This window comes from Argiope bruennichi, chromosome X1 (assembly GCF_947563725.1).
Source record: "Argiope bruennichi chromosome X1, qqArgBrue1.1, whole genome shotgun sequence".
Taxonomy (NCBI): domain Eukaryota; kingdom Metazoa; phylum Arthropoda; class Arachnida; order Araneae; family Araneidae; genus Argiope; species Argiope bruennichi.
In genome coordinates this window covers 21,609,486-21,631,798 of record NC_079162.1, presented here as the reverse complement: position 1 = coordinate 21,631,798, position 22,313 = coordinate 21,609,486, and the positions used below count along the sequence as shown (strand labels likewise).

The 22,313-nt window shown below is 27.0% G+C and overlaps 1 protein-coding gene across 1 annotated transcript; it reads left to right on the top strand.

The window, feature by feature from the left end:
* The first annotated feature begins 2,637 nt into the window (after positions 1-2,637).
* Positions 2,638-21,023, top strand: LOC129958643 (endoplasmic reticulum junction formation protein lunapark-1-like). Its single transcript, XM_056071244.1, has 7 exons — positions 2,638-2,822; positions 9,511-9,552; positions 11,382-11,569; positions 12,533-12,716; positions 15,922-15,949; positions 16,373-16,516; positions 17,756-21,023. Exons 1-7 carry the CDS (start codon positions 2,775-2,777, stop codon positions 17,818-17,820), a joined length of 699 nt encoding a protein of 232 aa, XP_055927219.1. The 5' UTR covers positions 2,638-2,774; the 3' UTR covers positions 17,821-21,023.
* Positions 21,024-22,313: the final 1,290 nt, after the last annotated feature.

The following is a 22,313-nucleotide window of genomic DNA, read 5'->3' as shown; positions in this document are numbered from 1 at the left end:
CGTTTCTTAAGTTATTCATCGAACAAATTTCAAATAATTCTTTTTCGGTCATCTACAAAAAGAATTCGAAATAATTTAGTCTCATTCTCACAAAACCAGGTACGATTCATCTAGGGAGAAAAAAAACTTCTTTTATTTAAGCATCAATTGGGAACATATGATTTTTTAATCAAATTCCTTTCAATTTCCAAAAATTCTCATGTCCTATCGTCACATCAAAACATTTTTTCAGAAGAAATCTCTTCTTCAATCAAGTATTAAGAACATGTTTAATGAAACAGTGCAAGATGATTTCAAGCTTCGCTATCGCAACTCCTGTGTCAAAAATCCAAAAAATGAATTCAGTCACTAGTTTCTCAGAACTTCCTTCATTTGCTATTCAAATCAGACAAATCAATTCAATATTCACTGTGGAAATTTTGACAATTTACTTTTGACACCAATTGCTATGCCACATAGACTATTGACTGTTTTCACCGACAGCTTTTCAGTTATAATAGAACTACAAAAATGTTCTCTAAATATCCTTCCGTTATCTACAAACTCGTTCACAGAATAATCGAAAGATCTAAAACAAATAAACATATTTATCTGCTTTTGATCTTAGACACTCTACAATCTCAAGTGAAAAGACAGATTATATTGCAAAATCAGTCACAGGAATATAGCCCATAATTTCACTAGATTCACTCGGAGGATATCGTTTGCCACATCAAACAAAGTTCAAACATCGGAAAATTTAAGCATAGAGCTATGAAGAACTTGGAGAAATTAGAAATATCAGAGCCATCACTAAATGGATAAAGAATAGAATGCAAAATATTATTTGTGCAATGATTTCCAGCAAAACATTAATAGACCAGGCTTTTAAAATAAATTTAAACTTTCGAATAACCCCAATATGTAATAAATGAATAGAATGATAGTGTGTAATATGCAAATAGGAATTCATAATTTAGACCACATTCTACTTCACTTCTCAAAATACAAACATTCGACGGTTTCTCTGCAATAAACAGGATTTTAATCCTTCACAAACCTTTAGATTCAAGGAAATCATTAGCAAAGTATTTGAAAACAAACCAAATCTCCATACTTTCCTTAAAATTTAAAATTTTTGCCATTTACTCGATAGAATTGTGAATTTTATTGATCTGTAACACTTGGTTTTCAAAAACTTGCGGCAATCATTCAGCAGATCGTAGTTTTTTTAATATTTTGATCCTCTCAAATAGTATGTAAAATTGGTTTACTGATGAGAAATGAAATGAAAAATATTAGCTATATGGATTACCATGTATCATGTAGTAAATTTGGTTTCAACGACATTATTAAAAGAGACGCCATAGGATATTGAAAGTAATTCAGGCCCGGCGGCATCGTTCACCGTAAAATTCAACAAGGGGTGGTAGTTACCAACTCTAGAAATATTCCAGCCTCGGCACTTGACATAATGCTTGCCAGAATCTACACGGTGAAAGTTTCACCCGGAGGCAGTGATCACCTTTAACGTCAGTCCCAAGAACAGACCTCTTCGCTTTATTCCCTTGAGTAGATCAGACAAATGGCTGGAACATCTGTCAACATATACACCTGGAACCAAAATGTTCTACCTTTTAATGGGTCGCGAAGTATTTGCTGTTCATGAAAAGCAGGAAGCAAACCACGTGGCAACAGTTTCTCATTTAGAAACCACTCGTCTATTCTTAGGAGAGAGAAAACAAAAGGCAAAAGATGGTTAGGAGGGTAAATTGAAAGGAAGCCCAACACCAGAGTATCTAGGAAGTGATGAAGTCCCTCGTACGAAAAGGAAATGTGCCTCGAATGGCTATAAATAGCATAAATCAATACAAGTCATTCTATAGTCAAATGATGATCCATCCCCCATTCTTGTTACCCACTTATTTTTTATGTATTAATATTGATATATTCTCTAATTATTCAGAATAAGCCTGCCACTGCACTAAAAGGAGCTTTTAATCAACTAACGTTCTTTTTTTAAAAAAATATATGTCTCAGATTGATGGGGGAAAATTAGATTTTGTTTTATAGCAGTGTCTATCAAGATGTCTTCCACTCATTTGATTCAAGTTATTCACTCATCGGTTTCACCAAGTTGTTTTATTTTTCAATTAAATGTGTTAATCCATTAAAATTAGATTGTTCATAAGAGATACATCAGTAAAATTTTAACCTCGTTTTTAGTTGAACGGCCGGTATGCATATCATTACTATGATGAGCGTGATTTTTGGTGTACGACAGTATGATTGTAGTGGTGTGGTATTTACATTTCATTGATTTCGTAAAGTTCATGGGAATTTAAAAAGTCCTTTTTCGTCTCTTCATGCAGAAAATCTTCTTTAGTTAATTATTTGTAGGATATTTCGAATGAGATGATTGTATGTTTTACCATGTTTCACCTGTAGAGTTTCCGAGTCTTTCTCCAGGATGACTTTCAGATCCCAAATCTTACGTCTTTTCTAGCTGATTATTTGTTTTCGGCAAGAGTATAAAAATCATAAAATCATATTTGGCTGTTTTGCGTTTGGCTGTTCATTTCTTGAAAACAAAACAGCTTTCTGTAACAATTTCATAAGTTTGGCATCACTTGTGTTTTGTTTTCCTCTCTTGTTTTCGTCGATGCAATGGGGAAATCAAAACTACGTGATGTTTCCCTTTTCCTACTGTAACTAAATACAGTTGGCGTGTTTTTTTCCTTAATGACTCAGAGTGAATCTCATTTCGTTTTAAATATGTAATTTACTATTGTCATATGGGCTTAAATATATCAAGAATTCGATCATTAATCACTTTTACTAAGGTATGTATTTCTGTACTACTTGTCTGACAGATGATTTTAAATATTTTTCATATTTGGTAGTTTTTATGTATAGTTTTAACTTGCGGACATTCAATCAGAATTATTTTATATTCTTGATTTGAAGCATTTTGTCACAAACAAAAAAGTAGTGAATCTTATGAAATATTTTCATTGTTGAAATTAAAATAATAATTGTAGGCTTCCCTGTGTTGTAAATAACTTCTTTTTTTTTTGAAGTAACAAGAAACTAGATTAAAATGTTTAAACTGCAACGATCGATCTTAGACATTTTTATCAAAACCCTATTAATCAAGTCAAATAAATTTTACAAATAATGTGTGGTTAAAAAATGTTTTATTATTATTATTATTATTACAATTTAGTACATTATTTATTTTTCTGGAAAAATATTTTGGAAAATCTACCTTAATTTTCATTTAAAATTTTGTTTATTGCCAATATATATATGTAATGAAAATCATAATAGTAGCATCATGTTTGCTATAGATTTGAAATCACTTCAAAGTAAAGATAGAATGGTTGATCCAATATCATTTACATCTTCTATTTTCCTACATTAGCACATGTTATAAACAAATTTACATTTCTTTTTCTTTGAATATAAGATTAAAAGAAAAAAATAGCTGAATTTCTCAAACTCTGCTTTGGCATGGTCATATCTGCTTGAAAACAATTGGGTGAATTTAAGTTAAAATGTTTAGCTTTTTTTAAGAGACAAGAGAATGTATAAAAGGCAAAAGACACAAATTGATTGATTGAATTCTTTAAAACAACGAGTTTGTCTTTTGAATCTCTCATACTCTGTCTTCAATTAAATTAAGAAAAAAAAAATATTCCTTGGATTTTAATACAGTATAAATTAAAATCATCACATGTATTAATGGTTAAGAAATTCTGGCTATTATTATATGAGTTGTCATTCATTTAATAATGCATTTAAAGAAGCGAGATAAAATTAGATTACTCAAAACTTTTAAGATTATTATGTATGAGATAGATTAAATGAAATGTATTTGTCTTTTTACTGGTCATCATCTTTAAGCTCTGCTTGAATAAGAATTATTTTTTATTGGATTAGCAAGCTTGTTTTTTATCAGTTCATTTATTACAACTGTTATAATGTTCATGCTAGTTGATTCCATGTCAGATTTAAAAAAAAAAAAAAGATATAAGGGGATAAATTATCATCTATATTTACAAACTAATTTTTTTGAAAATTTATATGAATATATATTAATATGTAAAAAATCTAGAAACAAATAAGTTAAACCAATTAAAAAATGCCTAAGTTTTATTTATATATATAATTTTAATAAAACACAGAGTTTTGCGAAATGGAATATCTTCAAAAGAGAAAAGAATAATTTAAAAGGAAATTTATTCATGTTTTAAAAAATATGCTCTGCATTGTGAACATAAAAAAATGATTTTTTTTAAGTTTAATTATTTTTTACTACTTTGAAAATAACTACTGCATAGAAAGAATTTTAAAATTCAAGTGCTAATTTGTAATGTGTTAAATTCAAATTTCCTTTAATATAAGCACGGCCATTTTACTTTCAAAACTAGAGAAATTAACTGCAATTGTGTATTGTAGTTAAGTTCCCAAGCATAACTTTAAGAATCAGAATTTTAAAAGAAATTACTAACAATGTAAAAAAAATTTAATGGCAAAATTAGGCACATATTTATATTTTATTGAAATAGAAGATGTATTATTGCAAAAATCACTGTTAAAAAATAATTTGAATTCTATATCTATTATTTTTAATTTTCTAATTTGTTTTTAAAATTTCTTTGAAAAGATGTCATGGATTCTTAAAAAATTGGTAAATTCTTTAAGTCATTGTTTTTAGTGATTCCTTAATTGCAGTAACCAGAGGGATGGTTACTGCACATATACTGTCCCTCTTGTACTAGAAAATGATACTGGTGATTCTTAAGAATATTTGAACTTTATTGTGACATCTTCTGTGTTCATCCTTGATCATAAATACTATTAATAAAACAACCAGGGTATAAATCTTCCATTTCCATAATCTCCCATTTTGCTGCTTGTTGCATAAGTTGAAAGTAAAAGCTGGTTTTACATCACAAGTTTTCGAATCACATCAAGTTTTTCTAATCCGAATCTAATCATTCCCAAGTCATCTTTTGGTTAAAAATTGTGGAATGATATTGCTTAGGGAAGAGTTTGAATATCTTTATTACAGCTTTTCAAAACAGCTGTTTCTTTAGAAATGCTTAGGATATTAGTATTTCTAATATTGATTTTGTAAAATTTGAAAAGTTTGTTCATAGTTGTAATTTGGCTGCCCATATGTTGTTAAAAACTTTCTTTCCTAGCTAGGTTGTACTCATATTCTATCACATTTTATTTTTCCATGACTGGTTGAAAAAATTACCATTGGGCTTTGAGTTGAAAATACTTCTTGAACAAACAGATTCATGATTTAATTTTATATTGTCTAGCTCATCCATCGTTGTAGTAATGAAAGTTTTTTAGCATGTTGTTAATTCTGTTTTTAAAAGGCCAACACATTTTTTGGATTTCTCATACTGTACTCATGTTATGTTTCAGGTCATTAATTTTGATAAAAAGGGGAAAACGATGTTTCATTGCTTGCATCCTTGTAGTGAATCATGACAGGATAAATTATGCATGTATCTGAGGCCCAATGATTGCCATGAGCTTCTTCTTATATTGTGAAAGCATAGTTTTCATTAAAATTCATCAAGATTATAGTTGTATTTGAGAAAAATATATCTTTTAAATAAAAAAAAATTAAATTTTTATTTTGACAATGTATGAATATGGTCTTAATTTATTCATTTTTCTACTAATTTATCAATAAATTGAAACTAATTGAGTTTGAGCACCATATCTTTTCAGTTTGATCAATTGAAACTCACTGACTGTATTAAACAGTATATTCATCTACACAGTCCACAAATTTTGATTGAAAAAATTAAATAAGATAATATATAAATGGGCATTTGTCAAAATGTCGCAGCATATATTCATTTCCCACTTCTTCACAAAGCAATATATGACAACTTTTTTGCTGTTTTCTTTTCAGTGAATCAATAAAGTAACATTTATATGCATTGTGCATATATATATAAACTGACTGTAGTCACTGGCAGCAGTCAAAATATATAGCACTTTGAACTCGGAGAGCCAATTTTTTGGAATTCCTTATTTTTGAATTGGTGTATTCCAATTTAAAATATGAGTCTTAACTTATTAAGTTACATAAAATCAAACTTTTCTTTCATACTTTTTTTTTTTTTGTATATTACTGTATTTTTCATCACCTGCAAAATTCTAAGCTGTTCAAGCTAAGTTGGTAAAACCTTTGTAACAATTCAATAATTTCAAGACTTAGTTTTTTTCACATTTAAGAGCTAGTTGCTTTAAAAAAAAAAAAAAAAAAAAAAAACTCTGGACAATTTTTGAGCCCTACAAACAAAATAATGGGATATGTTGCAAAGCTCTTTTACTTTTTTTAGGACTACATTAGTGAAGCTGGAATTCTCAGCAAATCTGTTTGTTTCTTGATACATCACTTAATTCATTTTTAATTATATTTGTGAGTCCGTTCCAACAAAAAGACAGATTTTTTTTTTTTATCACAACTTTTTCCAATTTTTTTTCCTTTGTAAAATCAACTTCAAGATGGGTTTGAATTTTTCTTCTCACATTTTCAAATACCCTTTGTAGGTTCATTACTATAGGATGATCTGCTATGTTCATGAAGTGTATGCAATTTCATTGGAAACCATCCACTTTCATGGGATGAAGAATTTAGTTCATCAATCATATTTCTTCTTTTCTTTTTTTTTTTTTTTTTTTTTTTTTTGTAACAGTTCATCAGTATTAAATCCTACATCATGAACTTTGTCATCCTGGAACATTTAAGCTGTTTTCAATATTACTCTCAATTTGTTTTACTTTCATTTTGTTCTTGCAAGATGCACAGAATTCTTGATCTGGTTTCACTTTGGAATCCCTTTTATAAAATTATCCTACTCTATTCTCTAGTTACAGTATGAAGCGTTTCTTTAATTGAAGTTTTGTTTTTCAAGAGAGGCACAGATTACTTTTAGTAAAAATTCATACTTTTTCAAAAACACATTTTAATCACTCAGCCGTACAAGTGACTAATTATTATAATAATGTACTACCAAATTTGTTACTTAATTTTTAATTATTTCATTTTCAAGCCTTTTTTTTTATTTGTAAAAAATTAAGTCATTTGTAATTTTAAAGTCAGCAAAAATAGTAAAGGACGGTAAACACCATTCATTTTATTTTCTCATGTGGTAATCTTTTAAACAGTATATATATATATATATATATATATATATATATATATATATATATATATATATATATATGATTATCCTTTTCCCTTTGCAAGATATTACTGTTTGCATAAAACTCCATATTTTATTTTAAAAATGTATTAATATAACTTAAGATATTTTTTTTTTCTGGCCGTATATGAATATTTTCTAATTTTAATTTTTTTTTTCTATGTTCTTTACATATTTATAAATATATGCATTTCTATATTTTTTACATTCTCTGTATTTGTAAAAATTTTCACCAAACTTGTTTGGTAAAAGAAAAATAATAATAGGACAGCAAATTTTGATTCCAAGGCCTGGTCGATAAAAACATTTAAATTCTTATGAACTGTAACAAGTTGTAAAATCTGAACTATGAGATACAGAAAAAAAATATTTTGCATGATTACGTAAATCCATTAAAGGACCAAACATGCCTGGTCATTGTCAAAATTAGCATTTTGAAGAAGAAAAAAAGAATTAAATTATTATATACATACAAGAAATTTTAATTCTAAAAGTTAATATAGTAATAATGTGTATTAATTTTTTCTAAAAAAATATACATTCTGAATTTTTATGAAAACTAAATTATATACTATTAACATTTTTATTATGTGAAGTATATGTTAGCATAATAAAAATATTAACATTGGCAGAAAAATTGCTTTCATTCATGTTCTTTAAATCTAAAAGAAATGAAATTTTCCATCTGTATTATTTATACATTCTGCTTGAAGTTATGTATATAAATCTGTAATTAGATTATCTAACTTCTTTTTTAAATACTCTTTGCATTCATAAAAACAAAAATAAGTTACTGGCTTAGATTTGATTTATAAAGCTTTCTCAAAATTTGTTTTATTATAACAAAAAAATTTTGAACTTTCCATTCATGTATTATAAAATCATTTAAAGATCTATTTTACATACCTCTTACAAGCCTTGATACTATTTGTCTGTAGTTTTACATCATAAAAGGCTTATCTAACCTATCTCACCTTATGTATACCTACTAAAAAATAAGTATATTTTCCTTCTATATTTGAGCTATTTTGTTTTAAATCATTTTAACTTTATTCCTTTTCATTTTATTCATTAAAATCATCTAAAATGCTTACAAATTATGGAGAGGATTGAACATTTAAAGATTAATTATATGACTGATATTATGCCTTATTATATCTTTAACCATTGATAGCCAGGATGCTTTGAAATAATCACAAGGAAACAGTTTGTAATGCAAGTTCTGTTGAGTTCGATTTTTGAGCCATTTCAGAGTTAAATCGGATGCTGTTTTCAAAACTATAGCTAATTTTTTTCTACCATGTCAAGGTTTCCCCCACCCCATCTCTTATGTGGATGTGACCATCCTCCACTGAATTGAACATGAATGATCACTATTGCTCTCTTATTGGCTGACATAAACTGGTGTTGGTTGATAGATGCAACAGATGCTTATTTTTCTAGCTAGGGCTGTTATGCCTGAGATATTATAATGAGATGTTGTGTGTTGCTGTGATATAATGAAGACCCATGTTCATTTTGTCTGAGGTTCCATAGGCCTTGACTTAGTTTTTATGGATGATAACACTCTAGCACACATGTCTCATTCTCTTATTCAGGAGCTTCCGGATAGTGGAAATATCCAACAAATGAATTTCCTAGCCTCTCCTTCTTTTCTTTTCTAATTTAAATCCTATCAAACAAATGTGGGTTGCTTTGGAGAGGAGTCCAAAGTCACGATCCTATCGATCAGCAGACAACTGACACAGATGCTCAGTGATAAATGGGGACACTTGTCTTGTGAATTGCTGGATAATACTGTTTTGGATATGAACTATTGGTGCCACACATCATTGCAGTTAGGAGAAGTTATATCCCTTACTAAGGAATATGTATATTTATTTTCCTTCTGGTCCAATCACTGTTTTGTACCACCATCGTTCTGTCCATAAAGTCATTTTCTGCTTCGTTCCCTAATATATGTGTTCTGTCCATCTTTTTCCCTACCAAACTTTTTGTATTCTCTTAAGAGCTGTATTTGCATCTGTAGTATGAATGTTTTGTCTTCCATCTTAGTTTTTGCAGAATCGCAGCAAAATCAGAACATTTCATAAGATTTGAACATTAGTATATAATAAATGCATGTATATCATTAGAATTCTAAATTAATTGTATTTTTATTCCTGCAGAATTTTCCTGGTTTTTGAAATAGGATCACAATGTATATGCTGGTAAAAATGACATTATTTTGTAAGGAGAATTTCAATGAAAAATTAATTCTAATTTTTTTATTGCTATTTTATTTTAGAGCCCAGATGTGTACAAGAAAGAATTGGAAGGTATTAATAATGTAAGTAAATCAATTAATTTTTTTTTTCAAATTAATTCTTTTGTATTTTATTAACCAAGAAATTTGCAACAAATTATGGTTAGCATTTATAATATCCAAATGGTTCATACTTGATAACGACAATGTTGAGTTAAAAACTAATTTAAAAGACATTTTTCAGCTGCTTGATTTTGCTGATTTAAAAGTTTTAGTATTTATCAGTTCATATTATTGTTTGTCTAAATTGAAGTTGTTTCTTTATTTCCAGAATAAATATTTTGTTTGTTTTATGGGCCATATATTTTTTTCCTGGCATTTAATCTGCCATCACTCCAGTAGAATTTTGAAGCATATTATGTAATTGAACATTTTTTTTAAAATTGCAGTAGTTTTGCAATGAATCATAATAAAACCTTCAGTCAGAATTAACAGAACAAGTATGATAGTTTGCAAATGTTTTATATTTATTTGTATTGTTATATAAACTAAAATTATCCATAAAATAGTCAGATAATAGTACATCATTTCTCGTATTGTCGTTTAACCATGAACATGTAAAAATGTATCTAAAATGCAATTATAAATCATAGTATAGTAATTATTGCTAGTAATTAAGCAAGATTGATGATTTGATGCAGAATGTTTTAAAATGTTATTACAAATATGAATCTTATTCATGATTCAAGTTTTTGATCTTAAAACCTGGTTTTGTACATTGTCAATGTAATCTCTACAAGAGTCAACTAGGAAATATATAAGGTTTAAAAAAAAACTCTCATAATACCCTCTTTGTGATTGATTATTCATTTTTTATTCTATTATCCATTCTCCAACATTTTTTTTTTAAGTAAGAAAGATAATTGGAATGATTTTATTTGAATTCTCTAATTTTTTTTTTATACATTTACTTTTTATACTTATTTTTCCCTTATTTTTTTAACTTTATTTTTTATTTGTGGCTTAATATTTCTGCATGTGGAGTAGAATATTTAAAGAATTTGATGAAATTTTTAGTAATAAAATTGAATTTATAGCCTACAGTAAAAATAAATCTTAATAATTATTATCACTAACCACTCATGTTTGACTGCGCAAAGAAAGATATGAATGAGGCTGCATGTGCTTCTACATGTGTTGAGGTTATAAAAGGGATACTATGAAATTCAGTCCTTCCATTTTAACATTTTGAGATTACCATAAGGGTCATCGGTTATCAATATCTAATTATTTCATTATCATCATGGGAATCATAAGTACTGACAAAGTAGACTGATCTTTAATTTATCATCCAGCGCTACCAGGCACCCTCTCTGTGCATTTCACCATATAACATAATCATCAAGATATTTCTGCATTTGTTGTAATAGAATGTTATTTGAAAGATACATAATACATTCTCATTTAATAATGAAATTATTCCATTAGCATTGTGATGGGCACTGGTGATCTTGTATTTTAAAAAAATGTTGAACTTTATTAAAAAGAAAAAAACACCAAAATAATAAAGTTCTGATTAGGTTTATGTATCCTTTCAGAATGAAACCAATAGTCATATTTTAAGCAATTAATAACATTATATAAAATTCCATGGCAGTCAATTATAAATTTAGATTTTCATTATAAATAATATTAATAATAGTGTTAAAAACCAAGTATATGGAACTTATATTCTTGACTATTTAACTGCTCACATTGATACACCATGAAATTTTTACTACACTCTTAGCTTATCGAGATTTGGCATTTTATTGTGATTTATACCATTTACTATCACTATCATAAAATTATATCCTCTTATGTTAATTCTTATATTGAAATGCTTTTGTATAAAAAAAATTGTTTCATTATAGGAAATATTGGAACTGGAAAAAAGTAAAGCAACACTGGAATACCAGTATTACATGATAAATGAATTCATTGTATCCTACTCAAGACTACTATATTTAATGATAACCTTAGTATTCTTTTTCTCTACCTTACCTTCAACAGTAGTGGAATACATCTTATTTTGTGGCCCAGTATTGCTATTTTATATTTTGTAAGTATTATCTTTAATCAGATATTTTTTAAAATTTCAATCAATTCATTTGCAAAATTTAATTAGTTTAAGTTTTTTATTATCTTATTTTGTATAATTGAATTCATTATAACTTACATAGAAACTATGCTATATATTACCTTTTTAACTTCCATCTTTTTTTCTTTTTTTTTTTTCTTCACGATTTTATCTTCTTCCAAGAACAACAACAAAAAAAAAAAAAATAAATAAATAAAAAAAAATGAGAACTACTTTTACCAACATTAAATTGTAATGGTATAATAAATATTTTGATTCATATATATTTCAGAAATTTGGTTTATCATATGAGCTGATTGAAAGTTTGTCAGATTTTTTAAATAAATTTAAAATATACATTGAACTCAAGTAGTAACATGAACTCATGCAATGCAGTAATAACATTTTGTGATAATACATTAACTAATTTTTTTAAATACATGAGAATATTGTAACAATTGTAAATTTTGTGCTAATTATCACCAAAGCTCAGAATAATTTCAAAGTTCTCAATGAAAGCTTAAAAAAAAAAAAAAAATCAGTATGGAAAAGTGTGAAACATTTTTTTTAAACAAGAGTCCAATTTTATCTTCTGTGTCCAAGTTTTTCACATTTTCTTTTTTTTCCTCATTTTGTTACTGGTATTTATGAATGTCATAAAATGTTTGCTGCATTTTAATATAGTTATTTTAATCAGAAGTGTATTATTCATTAGTTCTTTTTCATTAATTCAAAACAATGTTCAAATTTTGTGTTTCACTAGAGACTCTCTTATTTCAAACTTGTTTGGTCAGAGTGTAATTTTTCTTACACTCATCATTTTTAAACTGTGAAAGCATATGCTGCCTTTTTAATTATTAAAATCGACTGTATGTTAATTTGTATACAAATCTTTTGAAGATCTTTTATAAGAGTTTTAAACTTATTTTTTGTTGTTGTTTTTAGAATATCTTGTTTAAAAAAGTCTCTGAAGTGGTATTTTGAACTTGAAATGAAGAGAAACAGTGAAAAGCTTTCTGAACTCCATAATCGAAAGAAGAATATTTTGTCTGAAGTGAAAGTTAAGATGAAATTTAAGGATGCTAAAGACATTATTGAAGAATATAGTTGTGTGAAAAATCAAACAGAAGTATGTCGATGATTATGATTGTTTTTATGTGAATAAAGATTTCTTGAACTAAGTTATGGTCCCAAGTATTAGGGTAGAATCTGAAATTTGGTCATTTTTAACTATATTTTTGAGAAACTGTTGGTATCGAAGTATTTAGTTAAAATCAGAAACTAGTTCACTTGCTGAATATATCTTGATGAAATCGTCTTTTATTTTACTAAAAATTAAAATGAATAGTAATTAAATTTTAGATAAATTTAAAACATTGTAAAATATATGGTAGACTAAATAAATAGGCCAATTTAACTACACAGATTTAAATTGGCATATTTACTTTCAACTAATTCTGTATTTACTGTTTCTATATTATTACATAATTATATACTAAGATATCATAAATCATTTTTTCTGATAAAGAAGTGTTACCAATGAAAGAATTTAATCTGCTTTGGATAATAATAAATCAATGAATTGTTCAGTAAATTTAAATTCAGGTATTTATTCACATAAATTTATTTGCTCTCCCCTCCCCCCCAATTTCCTCCTCTCTGTCTCCCCCACACACACAGTCTGGAAATGAGCTTTTGTGGCCTACTTTTGGTATTTCTTCTTACGCCTTTCTTGATTGTGATATTCCAATCTTTGGTTAACATGTGATTTTGCTATCTTTCATTTATAACTGAAGCTTTCTCAATAGATACAATTTTTTTTGTTTAATATTGTTTTGCACTGCATTAAATGAAATAGACAGAATTCTCATGTATGCGTTGTCTTGCTAAATGTACACATTCTTATTATATATGGATGTCATTTTTTTGTTTCCCATATTTTATACTTTATTGCATGTTATTTTATACCCATTCTATCATGTTTCTTCTCTCATTTTTATGCTCAATGTTCAAATATAGAAACAAAGTTCATAATCATAAAGCTTTAGTAAACAATAAAAATCGAAAACTGCTGCATCAAACTCTTGCTTTTATCATAATAATATCTGAATTATTTATTTATATTATTATTTTCTTTAGTTTGAAAAAGGTCGAATTTTAGTTATGAGTCCATAGAAAGCTTAAAGATTTCACTTAGATTTTCATTTATGAAGTTGAATAAGTACGTAAATAAGTAGAAAAAATTTTAATCATCTTCGATACAAATATGCAACAATCGTGTATTGATAAACATTTTAATGGAAAGTGTTTTAAATTTTAGATAATATTTTAATTGAATGCCCTGAAGTTATTTCATTTATCTAAATAAATTGAAGGTATTGCAAATTTCTTCTTAATATTTTGTGATTTGATGCATACAATAAAATCTAAAACAGTAAGGAATGCAACTATTGCTTTAAATGATTCGATCTGAGATATATTTAAATAATAGATATGAGATGATGCATGCAATAGTAAAAACGAGAGGACAAAAATATATATAGGAAGGAGGTTGTAACTACTTGTGGTTGATTTTGCGTAATTTTATTAATTTTAAAACATGATGCGAAAAACTTGATATACAAGCTTTTATTTCTCTAAAAATATAAATAAGGCTTGATGATAAAATTTGATGAAAGTCAGATAAATTTTTTAAAAAAATAATAATAAGTAAAAGATAAATTATGTAGGCTTGTTTAAATATTTATGGAACTTTTGGAAGTTTTAATAATGATGCACAGATTTAGGATCATCTATGGCAAATTAATTAATAAAATTGACAAGAAATTAGGATTCATTCGAGGAACGCTTAGATGTTATTCATTGAAAACAAAAGTACCTTGTTAAAAATTGATTCCGTAATTGAAATTGAAATAACTACAAAGAGATATTATGAGACTGAATTTCAGAGCTGCTTATATTATAGAAATAACATTATTTTATATAAGATGAAAAGAAGCTATCTCTCAGAACAAATATAGAGCAGAGAATTGATCACAGATCATTCCGACTGAATATTAAATAAATTTAATGTGGATATTAGTGAATTTTAGAGTCTTTGATCATAGTATGAAACCTTGATACTTAAGCATATTAAATTAAAGGAAGTGTATATGTTCAGTTATCTTAAATATGTAGACTGATTCTATCTTAATAACAATTTCTGATGTCCCACTGATGACAGAAAATTTTACAAAAGCTATACATCTTTTAAAAGATTGATTCGGAAAAAAATATATTAATTAACCAACACTTGATTCGTTTATTGAATTTAGAACTACTTATAATAGTTAATGATATAAAAACATTGTGTTCAGAAAATGATTATGAAGGAATATGGATTCAAAGCCTCAACCCTTCTAACACAACATCAAAATCATGTAGCTATTTATTATGTCCTCTTTTAAAAGCAGTTTCTGAGATCTAGGGTAAGATTTTAATTGTAGAATAACTTCGTAAATTTCAGTGAAGATCATTCTTAACAATTGAACTAGAAATAAAGGGCAGATAATGTGTACGCTCACAAATATCTTCGGATGTGACTCAAGCGCTGCCAGAACATTAACAAGAATAAGCAGTATCATAAATTTCATTCGTGGTTATCGAGCAACCCTAAAGAGTTTTATTCATTGGAAAGTAGTGAATCAAGTATTTCAACTGCTTTCATATCAATATGAACAACGATCAAACTTCAATGTGTTTTATTTGGCAAAGAAGTGATGAGTTGACTAAATTGCGATTTACCATCCGTGAAAAAGAATAGACTTAATAAAATCGTCTAATGTTTTTTTTTATGTTCTTAACGAATTCATACATCTCACAATTGAAATGAACATTGATTGAAGAAGTGGCGTAACTGCTATTTCAGCATCGTAGCATAATTTGTTGAATTTAAGTTCTTTATACATGTTTATTTGGTTGGTGCAAACACCATTTTTGTTTCCCCCTGATATAACACTGCTTAGCAATGCAATGGACTATTTTTCATATTTAAATTTGGTTAAATTGTAATGACTGTTTTTAAGTAGAATGTTGTTTTACTTTTTAATGTATTATTTTCAAACTGAAACAAGTTACCGAATTTTTGTTATTATTTTTGAAACTTTTTAAATGTATCTTATTTTAAATAACATATAAAGACTGTATTGGTATTTGTGTTTTCGAGGTTATTTCTCAATATTAGAAGTAAATATTAAATTAAGAATTTCTTTATATAACCATGTTGGTTTGCAGAGTATTGTACTTAGTATATTATGTATTACTTAGTATATTAATATGTTTTTTTTTTTTTGTAGGATTTTGGAAGCCAGAATAAAAATGCAGGTGAATTGTTTTATTTTATTTATTTATTTGCGTTTATTGTGTAGTTATGCTGCTAATTTATGATCTTTCAAATGATTCTTTGTAATATTAATTTTAAGTGTATTTTGCATTCCTACAGGCATTTTAAAAAATTATGTTGATTTAAAAAAAAGTGTTTTTTTTAAAAAATTATGCCCCGATATTGCTAATCTTACTGTGTACTGGAAAACTCAAAAGTATGGTTTGAGATGTACTTTTTTCGTGTTTTCTTGACGATAATATGTTAAAAAGTGAAGGTAATCAATAAAAAAAGTAAACCACTGGATATCTTTGTCATACCTTAATTTATTAATAAAAGAAAAGTCCAAATAACATTTATGTTCATTATTTTTAATTTAAAAGTTGTTAATTTTTTATATATTTTTCGGTTTTTCTTTTTATTAGAATTATGCTTAAAGCGAAAAAGACAGTCTTCAGTGGATAGTGTCATGAAATATGTTCTCAATGAAGAAAAAGAAAATGCCCTTATTTGCAGACATTGCAATCATCACAATGGTATGGCTTTGAAAGAGGAATTTAACTACATAAGTAAGTGAAAATAATACTAAGACTACATTCCAAAGATAAAGATTAAAAAAAAATGATTGAAATGTGCTTTTAAGTTGGGCAGTTTTTATTTTTAAAGTTCAGAAAAGCTTCAAGGATATACATTAAAATCTCTGCTGTTATTTCTGCTTATTGCATTCGTACTACAATTCAAGCTATAAATCATGCTCTTAGAAACTGAGATGGAGCTGAATTATTTGAATTAGTATCAATTTTTATAGATTTATTGCTTTTCTATAATTATACTTTATTTAAAAAAAATCAAAATCCCAAACATAGATTATAAAGGATTAAGAACTTAACAAATATGAATATATTCTAATACTTATCAGTTTTGCCTTTACTATATTTATTATTTTCCCCCGATTTTTTCATCTCTTATTAATTAAATTTCATGTATCTTGGCATAATTTTTATTATCTCTGTTTCTTGCTATACTTAACTGTTTGAAAATCTTGCTAAATTTCTGTAATCCTAACTGTCGAGAATTCTTAATGATTATTCTTTGGATGGAACGACCGCGAAAACAAGGATAGGAATTCAGGAGGTTCTGTGCTTTAATAAATAGTTATCTAGTATGAGAAACCTGGCAATAAGTGCTTCTAATGACTGTAATTGTCTAGAAACTGGACAGCGCACGATATATCTAAAAAGATCTGCTTTTCTAAAAATACGAACACGAATCATACATGTTAAGACTGTTATATTTATTTTTTTCAACTAGGTATATGGTCTATGTCGAAACTTTTTTTTTTTTTTTTATCATTCTAACATATTTAAGGTACTTATAACTGTTTTGACCAACATTAACAAATTTGCCAAATGCTTTTTTTTTTTTTGTGGAATATTTCCATGTTGGTCATCATTTAAGTTGCAACTTGAATAAATAAAATATTTCAAACATATTATTTTCAATTAATTTTTTAAAAATATATTTCTTGGTTTTGATTTAAAAGCTATATTTGTAATATATTAAACAGAAGAATAATTGTCAAGTACTTTATTTAGCATAGCACCTCTAAAGAAAATGTCTTATTAATCATTATTATTAAGTTTGTTTTAATTTAAATGCATTGCATTATATAGTTACTGAAGTTCTGAAATTAAAAAGTTTGTTCAAATTCTTTTAAAATTTTATTTAAGTTTTTGACTTTTAAGAGTAGCTAAAGTAAGTTACAATATTTAGTGAATGCTTTCTTTGCTTTTTTCCCCTCCTTGTAGGTTTCCGTTGTTGTCGTTGTTTAAAACTGAATGAAGCAAAATCATCTCCTATCAAAAAATCATAAAGCTGCTGTTATGGTTTATTAATTGTAGAAGTACTTCTCCATTGTTTGAACTGACAGGTTATAGCTTCCATTTACAACTTTTGAAAGAAAGATTATACATTGGTTTTAACTAAACAAATTGTACACATGACTAACTTTTGCTTGGAGAATTTCTAGGTTATATTTTTCGACATGGTAAGAATTTCTACCTCTTGTTTTAATTTTTGAATTGTGATTATTCATCCTGTTAGCCTGAAATTAAACATTTTATGCTCTTTAATTATGAAAAAAAAAAGCTTTATATTTATGGTTTGTTTTGTTTCGAAAAATACTGCCATATAATAGCTTTACTTTATAAAGACATAATTATTTTCATGGTGTAGAAATAAAACATTTTATTAATCTTTTAAATCTTTTGTGTTGTTTAAACAACTATTAGCTTTGTGGAGTATTTTCTATATTGTAAGTTAATATTAAATAAGAAAAAAATAATTAAGATATATGAACAATAATTTGTCATGCTGCCATTGAAATTTGATTGCATGAACTATCGATTGACACTGCATATTTCCTGTCATTAAGCTAATATATCCAGTATGTTGAAGTTATTTTTATAAGATCATATTCTGTTTGATTTTGGCTTTCCAATTATGGGTTGACTTTGTAGTTTTGATATTTCTGTGTGAACTACTGCAACACAATTTGGTCTTTCTTTCATTTCTATTTGTAAAAAGTATTTCTTTTATTTGAAGATAGATCCAATTTAACTAATTTATATATGAAACTTAATATAAAGTTGTTTACTTTCTTGATCAAATTTTATTTGTTAATTTTTTATTTTGTAAATTAATTTATGTTAATTATCATATGCCACTTGATCTAAAAAGTTTTCAGCAGAAGTGAATAATTCATTTCCTGGAATTTCCTTTGAAAGATTATTTTTCTTATAATTTTTTGAATTGGTCTACTATTACTTTAGTACTAATTCTAAATATTGGCAAGTTTTTTTTGCGATTTATACATTTCCAACCAGTCTCATGATATATCCTTTTACTTTCTGGTTTTATGCACCTTTCAGTTAATATTATTTTATGTAATAGGAAGGCTGTTGGGCCTTAATTGAGCCTGAAATGGAAATTTAAGTCATGACTTTACCTCCTCTTGCTCTTCTTTCTAACATAGATCTCCCCACTATAGGAAGTGTGTAAGTCCTAACCTTCTAAATTACACTTTCTGCAGGCCTTTTAAGATTTTAGGACCAGGCGTTCTCCATATAGGACCTAATGTATCTAATTCAATAATTAGTATTCCAAATCCTATTACTTTATCCTATTAGCTACTATGATCTCCATTTGACAATTTTGAAATTTTACATATATCATAGATATATTTGGTACATCTGACAATTTAGTTTCATTCCACGTATATCAATCAATATTGAGTGGAGCAGAAGATGTGTATTCTGTGCTCCGTTTCTTTATAACAAGCAAACAGATTTGAAATTTGTAAGTTGAACGGAACATAATTGTTATATTTGGCGCATTATAATATCAAATATTTTCAAAACAAAATTTGATTCTAATTATCCTGTTGCACAATTTTCTGTGCGTATAGGTAACTTCTCCGGCTACAAATTTCGAAAAAATTGCAGTTAATTGGTTAAATATGCTCTACATGCAAAACAGGGAAGCTCAGATTAAGGGTCAGCATCTCAAGGGTTATGAAGATTTTTTAACAATTTCGTTGAAACAATAAATAATAGATTTCGCGTTTAATAATATATGGTACACTAGCGTTTTTCTCATGTTACAGATTGTAAATAATGATTTATATAATTTTTAAATGAAAGTTTCTGAAATTATTATAAAAAAGAATTTTAGTAAATAATATCTTGTTTAAATTTAATTGTTTTTAAATACACTAACACATTCTAAAATGGAGCAATCTGTGTAGGAGTGAAATTGACTTCATGTTTCCTTAGAAGGGTCGTATTCATGAGATTTCCATTGAAGTGTAATTGGTTTGATGTTTTCTACCAAACATTATAATTGGAGAGAGAGAGTATTTAAATTTTTGCCAACGTCCTGATTATACTGCATTATATTAGAACCAATCAAATTATTTTTAGAATTGTTAGCATTTTACTGCTATTGTTAAAATTAAATTGGAAAATATTTTAAAAACAAGAAAAATGTACTGCATATACATTGGTAAATTATTTCTACTAATTCATTTGCATGCAATTCATTCAAAATTAATATGGTAATGACGAACTTGTTACATAAACAATCATCTTTTTGTTGTTGTTCATTTGCTCTTTATTCCATTCATATTTGTTTATGAGTTTTTTACATAATCCGTTTTTATATTAAAAAAAAAGGCGATTGCTTTGTTTAATTTTTAGACCGATGTTAACTAGCTAGCTACTTAATTTCAAATTGATGACAAAATAAAAAATGCTAGCAGAAATTTTACCTGTTTCATTTTCTGTATTGATATCTTTCTGTACACATATGTAGTTATTAAAACTACTCTGAACTAACGAAATTAAACACTATGCTCGGTGTCCATTATGTTCTGTAAAAACAATTTGCTTTTCTGTTTGTTTTTTCATTGAACTTATAATGTGACCATACAGTCTTAACATGATCCTAATTACATGTTTGATTCTGGAGGCGAAGCCACTGTCTTCGCAGTTAATTTCTGCCAATTCCTAATCCTATAATGCTGGGGTTCTGAGAACTTTGTAATTACATTAACATTTATACCGCATGAGTAAGAATCAAAAATATAAGTACTTTCATAAAAGCATTTTCCATATAAAAATCAATGCATCCTAAATGGAATGTTTATAATAAAATATTATAGCATTTTAAGTTTATGTAATAACGTAAATGACACTTTTAAATTATTTTAAGATATAAATATACTGTATGTTAATATAGTGTTTAATAATACATAATAGCAAATATTAAGATGTATTGTTGATGAAGAATAATGTGATGAATGGATCCGTTTTGTTATAATCAATTCCGATATGTCAGGCTTCATTTAATTCAAGCCTAAATTAATTCCAAGTCACAGTTTTATCTTCCATTTGTTTTTAATCACTAATATGGATGGAAGTTCATTTTATCAAAGATATGACGTGTTGAAAGATATTAAAAAATATTAACCGTTTTCACAGAAATATGTTTATAGTCATCTTTTCCTTTGAACCAAAATTTGCTTATATATATATATATATATATATATATATATATATATATATATATATAATTCAGGAGATTTTTCGCGCTTAAAATACCTTTAAAATACCTAAATTTTTATCTCTTCCTTGAACTGAAGTATTATCAGTGCCCCGAATATAAGATGAAACTATTATCTAATTTTCATTTTCGAAATTTTTAGGGAAATAGTTGCCCAGAGCCGTAACTGACGCACGCTAAAATCTTGCTGTAATACTTTCATTCATTTACCATACTTTTCTAAATCATTTATTCACACATTTCTAAACGATTATATTTCGAATTCAATTTTTTAAATTAAAAACAATTGACAGGAAAAGACGAGCCCTGTGCTAAAATTGCATTTTGGTGAGACCGACCTATACCGCCTTCCATAGTTGGTCACCATCGTATATGTGCTCTTTGCACGCCTAGTAAAACCGGCTTTGACTATCGTAAGACTATAAGGCATCTGATTATATATATATATGTGTGTGTGTGTGTCAACTTCAAATTTCAAGCGAAGTCTGACTTAGTATATTATTGCCAAAAAGAGTTTTGCAATCTGAAAAATTCTATACTTTTACGTCTAACATTATTCAAAGATTATAATCGAATTTTCTTATCAACTTATTTTTATATTATACCTCATATTAAAGAAATAAGTGAAATGGTATGAATTTTTATGTGCTTTCAAGTAAAATATTATGTTGTGAAATTATGATATAAAAATGTATATATTTTATGTAATTTTCTTGTTGACTGTTGTACTCGGAAATACATTATCTGTGATTTATCTAAAGGTTTTTCTTACTTTTACCATAGCACAATAATTTTTACTGAATGTTGAAGCAACATGTTATTTATAAAAGCTTTTCTATGGCACTTGTAATTCTTGTTCAAATGTATAATCTGTAAAAAAATGTAATTTATTTCAGAAGCTGCACAGTGTTAGACAATCACTGTATTAAATCTTATTTATTTTTAGTTCAATATTTTCCAAAGTTTCCTGTGATATAATTATAAATTATATGCATTTTATGAAGATATTTGTATTTTGTTTGAAGTATTATTTTTCAGGGTTATTTTATTGTTAAGAACTGCATTTATCTGTTTCATGACTTTTTCTTTATATGAGTAATTTTATTGTTTATGACTGTGCCCAGGAATTGTATGGATAGGTGTGGCAAAAGTTAAGCATATTTGGAAGATCATGAAAATTTATTTTGAATTATTAATCATCTACACAGACTGAGAATTTATTGCTACAGTAAGTGAAATACAATT